This window comes from Tasmannia lanceolata, unplaced genomic scaffold (assembly GCF_043159265.1).
Source record: "Tasmannia lanceolata isolate RefF3 unplaced genomic scaffold, GAP_Taslan_0.1 ptg000020l, whole genome shotgun sequence".
Taxonomy (NCBI): Eukaryota; Viridiplantae; Streptophyta; class Magnoliopsida; order Canellales; family Winteraceae; genus Tasmannia; species Tasmannia lanceolata.
This window is the reverse complement of record NW_027518697.1, coordinates 13,514,095-13,523,914: the sequence shown is the minus strand read 5'-3', so window position 1 is coordinate 13,523,914 and position 9,820 is coordinate 13,514,095. Positions and strand designations below refer to the sequence as shown.

The 9,820-nt window shown below is 36.5% G+C and overlaps 1 protein-coding gene and 3 non-coding genes across 7 annotated transcripts; 3 read left to right on the top strand and 1 right to left on the bottom strand.

The window, feature by feature from the left end:
• Window positions 1-496: 496 nt before the first annotated feature.
• On the bottom strand, window positions 497-7,018 carry LOC143854124 (sucrose synthase 7-like). 4 transcript variants are annotated; one of them, XM_077363925.1, is made up of 17 exons: window positions 6,539-7,018; window positions 6,297-6,429; window positions 5,832-5,986; window positions 5,559-5,751; window positions 5,342-5,460; window positions 5,016-5,232; window positions 4,630-4,725; window positions 4,368-4,541; window positions 4,164-4,280; window positions 3,409-3,575; window positions 3,086-3,310; window positions 2,106-2,427; window positions 1,762-2,006; window positions 1,359-1,497; window positions 1,133-1,212; window positions 958-981; window positions 497-820 (listed from the first exon to the last, which is right to left on the bottom strand). In XM_077363925.1, the coding sequence occupies exons 1-17, from the start codon at window positions 6,637-6,639 to the stop codon at window positions 622-624; spliced, it is 2,706 nt and encodes a 901-aa protein (XP_077220040.1). In that variant the 5' UTR covers window positions 6,640-7,018; the 3' UTR covers window positions 497-621. The 4 variants fall into 4 exon arrangements, 3 of the variants coding, with proteins under 3 accessions (XP_077220040.1, XP_077220041.1, XP_077220042.1); XM_077363926.1 differs by having other exon boundaries at window positions 497-789; window positions 6,539-7,016; XM_077363927.1 differs by having other exon boundaries at window positions 689-828; window positions 6,539-7,016.
• Window positions 7,019-8,579: 1,561 nt separating this feature from the next.
• On the top strand, window positions 8,580-8,673 carry LOC143855252 (small nucleolar RNA Z103). Its single transcript, XR_013237753.1, has one exon. It is a non-coding gene; the product is annotated as a small nucleolar RNA Z103 (small nucleolar RNA).
• A 135-nt stretch (window positions 8,674-8,808) lies between these two features.
• LOC143855253 (small nucleolar RNA Z103) lies at window positions 8,809-8,901 on the top strand. Its single transcript, XR_013237754.1, has one exon. It is a non-coding gene; the product is annotated as a small nucleolar RNA Z103 (small nucleolar RNA).
• An 826-nt stretch (window positions 8,902-9,727) lies between these two features.
• On the top strand, window positions 9,728-9,820 carry LOC143855254 (small nucleolar RNA Z103). Its single transcript, XR_013237755.1, has one exon. It is a non-coding gene; the product is annotated as a small nucleolar RNA Z103 (small nucleolar RNA).

Sequence of the window (9,820 nt, the reverse complement as noted above, 5' to 3'; positions counted from 1 at the left end):
ATAAGATTACATGCAAATAACTTTAGTGGCATCCAAAGAGTGCCAGGATTTTTGGGATGCCATTGTATGGTTTGTTTTGGTGTCAAAGCTCGTCATTAGCTAGATCCTTATCACAGTCAAAGGAGACTCGCTGATGCCATCGAAGAACAACAAAACCCTTTGTCCTTGGAGATTCGTTGATGCCATCGAAGAAATTCAAGAACGTATTGAGGTTCATAAGGCACGCTTCAATCACATATGGAGGTAAGCTAATAGTGAAGCTGTCAGACTTGCTCAGGATGGAGTTGATAGGCAGTGATTGGAGCTCTTTGATTTTCTTCCTCCTTAGGATTACACAGTTACTCCCTTTTGTCTCTCCTGAGAGTGATGTTCTCTCTCTCTCTCTCTCTCTCTCTGCTTCTGTTGTACCACCTTTGACCACCTCGGTCTTTCTTTTTTAATAAAGTTTTTTATCCTTTCACAAATATCCTACCAAATTGAGAAGAGAGAGGAAAGAGAAATGAAATGAAGGCTTCTCATTGTCATTTTTCTTTTGCTATACATTCAATTGAAAACCATCACACAACAACTCCATCCATTATTTGAAGAATCTGGTCTCAGTCACCAGCACACAACATTCCCTTATTTTGTTTTGTTGTTAATACTCATTACAAACTCAATTAAACGTAAGAAAAAGAATGAAATAAGAATCACCACGCATGTCGTCCAGAGCGAACGTGCACTGCTCCATTTCCAATCCTTCATGCGTTGGAAGAAGGTGTTCTTGATCCAAAGCATTCGGTCATCATCCTGAGACCATTGATGGGTTTCAGGAGTTAACCTATAATCCTAAAAGTAAGTTAAATTATCCAAATATGTAATCAGTAATCACCCAATCACCTCTTTAGTGGGAACTTCCAGTATTGCCTACCAAAAAAGAAAAATCCAGTATTAAAGAAATCAGAATTTTTTACTCACCTCCGTATTCCTGATTGTGTGCGCCTGTTTCCACAGCAAAAGGAGAAGATTGTTTGTTAGGAAAAAAATTAAAAAAGAAAGCACTTCGAGATAATAAAACTACTTTCCTTGTTAAGCACATAAGTTTAATTATTACTCTGTGTAGTGTATTAGAAGTGTGAGTTAGATAACATGCCTTTGTGTTGGCTGAGGTTGCACTACTGGCTTTGACTCAGTTTGTTGGGTTTCAATAACTGCCTTTGGCACAGTTTTTACCTGCAGCAAAGTTCCATAACAGACAGCAAGATATTAATAATTCTAATATATCGATATATATATATATTTTTTTATTTTTTTTTCCTTTCCTTCCTTTGTTTCTATTTTCCTAATTTTAAAGCATACACAGACAAGCAATTCCTCACCAGGTTTTTGAACTCGAGATTGTAGAACATTTGAAGATATCTTTGTTTGGCTTGTTTCTCTTCTTTGTTTAGTTGCCTCCAGAAACTATATATTGATCCCATATTCAACACCTTGTTTGCATAGATCTTCCATGTGTAGCTGTAAAACATGTCCATTAAAGAGAACTGTAATTTCCACATACTATATTACTAATCAGAGACCTCAAATGCGGAAAAAGGCTACATTGCACAGGTACAAATGAAAGATTTTTTATTAAAGACTTTTCAATTACGACTAATGTGGACAGTAAAAATAAAATCAACTTATTTAAGGAATGATGGTTTGAAACATCAACAGAATTCTTGGAGCCCTTGGATGGTGTTTTCTAACACTGTAAATATAGATTGACAGTTGTTGGATTACCATTCATTGATGCGCTGAAGACCGGCTGAGGAGAATTTGTTCCAATATACACTGTCTTGCTTGCATTTCTCAAAGAAATCGGCCATTTTGTTGCTCGACTCATCCCCATTGGTGGGGTCAATGTGAAACCCAGAAACTCCATCCACAATGATCTCAGCGGGCCCTCCTTGATTGGTTGCAAAAGTAGGTAGTCCACAATTCATCGCCTCAATGACAGTGAGACCAAATGCTTCATACAAGGCAGGCTTTTACCAACAAAAGATAATTTAGTAATAAACAATGAAAAAATTACTTTTTACTTTCTCATCCAATAAAATAAAAACAATAATTGATCAAATTCGAACCTGCACGAAAGCTCCCTTTGAATCAGCAATACATCGGTAAAGCTCACTATTCCGATTTCTATCGGTCTGAGCTGCTATCCATCTTATTTGACCCTTCAATTGGTATTTTTCAATCAAAGAATGCATCTTTCTTATCTCACTCATCTCTTCTCTATCTTTTGATTTGGTGGCATCAAAGAAGCCAGCAACTACTACAAGATTAACCAAATTCCGCAGCCTCTTATTCTTTCCATACCACTCTGTTAATCCGGATATGTTCTTGACTACATCAAGTCGCGCCATTGAGAAGATTATGGGTTTCTTCCTGTCTTCAAGAAACCCACTGTACCCAAAACACGATTGAATTCATATGTTAGAACTTTGGACAGAACCAAAATTTATGTATATATGTTAGTCTGCCTATGAAGTGTCAGTTTTAGTATTTTCATGTACTTATGATCTATGTCGCAAATATCGTTCCCGGGAATTTCCCAGCAAGGGAAAATCTCGGCATATATTATTATTTTTTTATTTTTTCCGGGTTTATATTGGGAAAAAACCGATAAAAATAAAATTATTTAATTTTTTATGAATATATAAATTTAAGCAAAAATATAAACAAAAATAATAAAAATATTGGGATAATATCATGGGATTATTGCGATATTCTAGGATAAAAATGAAAATATTGCTATATTTTTAAAATCCCAGGATTATTTCGGGATTTTGTCGTTTTATCAAAATATTGCGATAAAAACGTGATATTTTGAAAATATCGGGGATATTCGTGACATAGAATATGATTTGCAAGTTGAGTTCATAGGCAAATAACGAGTTATATTTTGAAAATATCGGAGATATTCGTGACATAGAATATGATTTCAAAGTTGAATTCGTAGGCAAATAACAAGTTTCATACATGTAATACACTAGTTGCACAAAATATTAGCATGGTATTACAGTTGGCAATGTGTCCTTTTTATTGAAATTAAGTTGCTTACATATGTTCGCTGTTATCCTCTTTGTTGTATAGTAGCTCTTCAATAGCGGGTTGAAAGGCCGTCAATCTCTTTTGTTTCTGTGTGTATGGAAAATAGACGGATTGATCGGCGCCAGGGGAAGCTATGTTGAACTTTGGACTAAAGACATTGATGCCCGAGACGACTCGGTATAGGCCTGGAAGTGTAAATTCACTATGGCTTTCGTATTGCCCGGGCCTATCCTTGCTGTGTATGAAAATACTCAAATTCAATTATCATGAATTCCATCCATTATAAAAAATGATCTACTTTCTAAGTATATAAAATGGAGTTTATTCTCTAACCTTCCAGCGATTTCCTGGAATGTGCTAGTGATGACAAAATCAGTATTGTTCATGGCGATTAGATCGGCAGTGAATTGGCAAGAGAAATGATATCTTGAGTCTAATTCCTTCCATTTGATGTCTGAATCATCATACTTTGTCTTCTCAAGAGCATGTGCTATTGTTCCCTAGATTAAGACCACATCAGATCAGTTACAGTTGGATAAACAGAAAAATGAAAAAAGAATAGGAAACTATTTTGGTTCCTGTAAAGATTGGCTTTGGTATGTTGACTTTGCTAATATGGAACCTCTATTTTGATGCAAATTTCATATGGGTAAGTAGGACTGAAGCTCTTGATAAGTGAATTACATGAGGTTTAGTTAGCTTTCTTAGTTGATTGGGTCTAAACAAACATACAAATTTCAGGGATTATGATGAACAATAAGGGCATGTTTGGATACATGGATTTTAGAATCCAGGTTTTAGTTTGAAAGTGGTGTAAAATTCTGGATTTTACAATCCATTATCCTGGATTTTAAGTAAGAAATCCATTTTTTAGAAATCTCTCCCCCGTCTTGAGATTTCTAAAACCTGAATTTAGGACGATCTTCTACTCTCCCGCTCTATGAAAAGAGGGGTGAGAAATCAGAAAACGAGGGGACGGTCTCCTTCTTCCTTTGTCTGCCATCCAAGATTCTAAAATCCGCATATCCAAACGCCCCCTAAGATTGTACAGAAATTAGGAGCAAAAAAATTGATTATGAACATCACACCTGTGTTACCCCAAGTTTGTTCGCCACTAGAGATGCTACCATGTTTCCATCAGTGTAATTCCCGATGATCAAGTCTGGTTTCCCTTCCAAGTGGTCAAGGATTTTCTCAGTGGCATCCTGAAATTAGTGGAAGACAGTTACAAAATAGAAAAAGAAAAACAAGGAACGGTAGTTTGAGAAGAGGAGATTCGTGGGATGACATGCCTGAGCAAACCTCTCGAGGTATGGATAGATATCAAAGCGAGAAATCCACTGGCGTAGGACTCCATTTTCTGTCTTGAATGGTACTCGAAGTATATGTGAGTGCTTGGTGTTCTTAATCGATTCTAGTTCTTGGTTGCATGTAGTCCCCTTGGCATCTGGTATAAGTCTTGTAATCTGTATTGTGTAGAAGAAATTGTTTAATGTTAGAATTTAGATGTCTTTCATGGATTTTAAATATGTTCTGCTGATCATTATTACTCACCACAAGAATTTGAGGCTTGACAGTCAAACCTTGCTGCTTAATTCTGAGGAGCATTTCCTCTTCCAACGCGCATACTTGATCCAGAATATAAACTACCTGTTTAAAATAGCAAAAATTACTCAGGCATGATAAAATAAGAAAGGGGGAGTTATAGGTGTAAAATTTCCTTGACTTAGGGGGAGCTTAAACTTCTTTATCCCCATGAGATTTTTTAAAATCTCTCACGCATTCTTTTTGTTGATGACATAGGGGAGAGAAATTGGGTGTTAAGTTTTAAAGTCGAAGGTTTAAAATGGAATATCATTCACTTTAAAACATATATTTAGGGGGAGTTTTCAGCAAGTCTATCAGTCTATTAACATTAAAGAGCGGATTGGATTTTGTACCTGGCCACCTGTATCTGGTAAACCAAGAACATCTGCTTGGCCGAAATAGCCGTGGGGAGAGAAAATAACGATGTTGAAGACAGTTGGAACTCTACTAAAGAACTTTTCCATATTCAATGGATCTGGGGCTTGAAGAACCTCAGAAAGTGAATTTATTGTGTCTCTAACACGTTCAGCGGTATCACCCCATCCTTTCTCGAAACCCCATTCTTGAAATCTGAAAATTGAGAGACACCAAACAAAAAAAAGCCATGATTTGAGGCCTCTGATTCTGTTTCTCTAATGTGTAAATTGGAAATCCATTGAAAAAAAAAAAATGAAACTACCTTGCACTAAACTTATGGAATGGTGTGTCTTTAGGAAGTGTAGAGACAAACACTTCAGCCAGAAGCAGTGCAGTTTGAAGCTTTGCAGTGCTGTTGAGGCTATCATTAATCATAAAAGTCTGCATATTTACAATAAAAAGATACAAAAACCAGTTAATCATAACACTTTAGGGTGGTATTAATTATTATCATTTCCTTATGGTTGATTGCTTCTTACTTCTCCTTGGTGATTCCGAGCTTGTAAATAGTCCAACAAAGGCTTCATGCTATCTGAATCTTCTCTGAGTTTTGAAGATAAGAATTTTGCAACAAATTGGACGCCATTCCCAATCGATGAAGGTAGGATCATGTATGGCGTAGAAAAATCTAAAGCTCCAAAATCGACTTCCAAAGCATTTTCATCATTTGCCCTGTAGAATGAAATAGAATCAATGGTTTGGGGAAAGGATAATCCCATTTTATTCTATTTGATTGGTTGATAATGACACACCATTTCTCATCAAATATGGTTTCTTTGAACTTTAAGAACTCTGATGCAGTAATTCCATCTACTGCTAGATCCTCAGCATTCACCTTAACAAATTCCCAAATTCCGGGACTAGGTCTTACTGCAAATGCGATGTTCGGAGGGACGACGGCAGCCTCCTGCATTTTCCAAATAAAAGTTCGCCAAATTTGAATAGAACTGCATAGTTAAAAAAGGCTACTGATATTGTCACTACCCGTGTTTTAATAATTTCACTAACTCATCTTGTCTTCTCTGTTTTAAACAGATCTCAAAGGATATGACAGTTCCCAAAAAGCTCTCAGAAGCCAATTAAAGTAGAAAAGTCAAGACCTACTTTGTGCAATTATTAAAACATTGTAGTGCCAATATAACTAGACATCAAGAATCCTAAAAATACCCATAACCACAAAGTCATGATACGAAAAAAAAAGAAAAAGATGAGAGAACCTGAGTTGAACATATGATGTATCCAAGAAAGCCCTCCAAGACCCTGGCTCTTTCGACCTTGTCATCAATGGCTTTCTCCAATTCTTCCATTAGCTGTACAGTTTTCATCAACCTTTTTCCTTTTCCAACGTATCTGTTTTTCCATGCGAAAAATCAGAGCTTTCAATGGGAAATCACAGTTGAAGAACATCAATAGCTGAGATTAGCAGAGGCAGATTATATAAAAAAAATTTAGAGGATACCTTGAGAAACATTTCTTCATGTGGTATCGACTCTGCTTCAAAGCTTCGGGCATGCCTTCGGCAATGCTGTCGGATCTTTTGAAGCTCGATGAAGAAGCCATCGGACAAAAAATCCAAAACCCAAAAAATTTAAACTGAGAAAAGGCTTCTGAATTTTGTTCTAGAGACAATGATTTGGTTTTTCTATCATTCAAGGTGGCAATTTATAGGAAAAGTTTGATACATTTGTTGGAATATCTATTATGTTCATTGCTTTCTCTCTTGACAATGTAAGTGTATTGGAATCAAAGAAATCTTAATGGGTCTGAGAAAGGCTGATCAGAGGAGAAAGCATATTGCATAAAGTGAAGGAAAGAAAAATTGAAATCAAGAAAGGAATTCATCACAGATTGGAGATTCCTTGTTGGGTTTGCTTGCTCACATGGCAATGAGCAATTTGTTCTAAACTTCATGAGTTTCCATGGAAAAAAGGGAGTTCAAATATTTTTTTAAGGAGTCAAACTTGAAAAGCCTTCTTTTATTCTGGGAATAGATTTGTGGGTGTTGCTCTTGTGAAATGGGTATTCTTTTCTTCTTTCTTTTGGCTTTCTGACCGTTACAAACTGCTCAGGGTACCCGCCAAAAGAGGGACTCAGAGAAAAGGATGGTAGTTGTAGGACTACAGAAGTCTATATAGCCTTCACAATTTAGTGTGTTGCTTCTGCGAAATGATATTTCCACCCCTTTTCTCAACATTTTCACCTCCTTTTTGTTTGTTTTTCTTTAAAAATGTCTCTACTTCTCAACTTTTTTCTTGAAAATAACACTAGTAAAGGATCAAAGAAATGGGTACAGATGTTGGGAAGTGAATTGGAAATATAGTTTCTCATTGCTAATTAGGATGTATTTATTTTTCCATTTATAGAAGTGGGTCTGTTAGGAAGACATGTTTTTTTTTTTTTTTTGTGCTTGTACATGATGCTTGTTGATGGAGGGCCGCAAGTACGGCTGGTCCCACGGACCAGATCATCTGAGCCCTTGATATGTTAATGTCTTTTAGGGTTCCACCAAGAAAAGCTAGTTTAATTAATTTTTAAGATGAGTTTCTCTTGGAATCAAGAGCATATGGACTACCACATGATGGCCCACCAAATCAATTGTCCAAATGACACATTTAAGGTGGGGCCTAACCAATGAATGATTTGGATCATTCAATAACATGGGCTGGGCTGGGCTGGGCCGTAAGTACCAACTAGACTATACGGCCCACACTCTTACAAAGAGGAAAAGCGGAGATGATTGTTTCGCCCCCCCCCACTGTAGGATTATGCGCCCCCCCTTTCCCGTGAATTGTGGGCAGACTTTAACTCTTTTTGACGTCAAATCACGTTAACAGTGGGGCGCATAATCCTACAGAGGGGGTGAAAAAAGCATTGCCCAAAAAAAAAACCTGTGTAATCACAACGGATATCAACCGTCAACGTGTCCAAATCGCATCCGTCAATTCCAACTCATTTTTTCTTAGGGTTTCTCCCTACTCTATAAATAAACCTCCTCTCCATTTCATCTCCATCCGTCCCGCTAGGGTTTTTTCTAGTTTTTAGGGTTTATTCTCTTCCAAAGGGTTTTTAGGGTTTAGTCTTTTCCAAATGGTTTTTAGGGTTTTTGTGCCTCCATTTTTGCAACTTATTCTCTTTCAAAGGGTTTTTAGGGTTTTTGTGTCGCGATTTTTGCGTCGAATACTGATTACCAGCTCTCTTACTTTGCCGTGATTGCTGTGTATGAGACGACGCTAAAATTAGCTAAAATCTCTGTTTCTGAAACCCTAGAATCATCTTCTTTTGATGCCTCGATCAGCAGATTCAGAGAAATTCTGATCTATTTTGATTACATATATATCCATAGATCTGCTATCCGATTCTTAACCGCGTTTATTTTTTGAGTGTATGGGACATTATGAGATCTGATTTGATGGTAGGTTTGGCATTAGGGCTAGAATGCTAGAAAGATTGTAGCCACCAAATCAAATCAACTCGATTTTTTTTAATGATAGGGTTTGGTGATGGAGATGATGATCCTTTCCCCACCTGATCGACACTGATTATACTGTGCTTTTTATGTATCTCTTTTGAGATCAAGCCAGAAATCTGATCCATCAATCTCACCTTCATCTAATATTATCTTGTATTTGTTCTTGTTTAACAAATTTTTGTTTTTGCGATTTGGGAAATGTGTCTTTTGGATTTCTTTTTAATTCTCGATTTGATTTGCTGAATGTTAGGGTTTTTGAGATGGAGGTGATGATTCTTTCCCCACCTGATCGACACTGATTATACTGAGCTTTTTAGAATCTCTTTGGAGATCAAGCCAGAAATCTGATCCATCTACTTATAATTCCTCTAGATTAATGCTATCTAGTCGGATTTTACTGTTGACAATACCAAGAAAAGTGATAAGGATTCAGAAAGCCAACATTGTATATTGTATTTTATTCAGTGTTTTCATTTGTTTATTCTGATAGCTGCTATGTTGATTTAATTAATTTTAACAGATTCATGATAATCTTAGTCTCTGGTTATAGCAGGTGAGGGTGAACAACGTTAATGATTTTGGAGCTTCACATTTTTGGGATGTATTATTCTCCACCTGATTGAGCTTTTTTAGGTATATTTTTTTGGCCAGGTATTTTATTCATCAGAAACATCTTCATCTAATCTTTTCTGTAGTGTTTCCATTTTTAGGTAAATTTAGGTACTGGGTTTGGCACAATTTTGACCTAGCTTATAGCCCTTTCTTTGGTATTGTCTTCTTTGTTATCTTCCTCTATGGTGTAAGCTTCTATAGATCGGAGGGTTGGGCCTATGGAAATGAACCTATTTGTGGTGTGGCTCATCAAATGGAAGGTTTGCTATATATCATACTATGGTGTATGGTGAATAAGCTGTACAGTGCTTTTTGAATAGGAAAAATGGCCAATGGGTGATATAAAAATACGACAATTGCCAACCCTTCTGAGAGTTTGATAACCCCATTTAGAGGGTTGGTAATCCTGTTTACAGACTTAATAACCTCCATTTTGTCCTAAATTTTTTTCGAAAGTTTGCCCCCAGTTGGCAATTCTTGTATTTTTATGTCTCCCCCCCTGGCAAATTTTCCATTTAGATGTATTTTTTAATTCTCTATGTTATTGTCTTAAGTTGGGGTTTTGTGATGGAAGTGATAATTCTTTCCCCACATGATCGACACTGATTATACTGAGCTTTTTCGAATCTCTACTGAGATCAAGCCAGAAATCTGATCCAT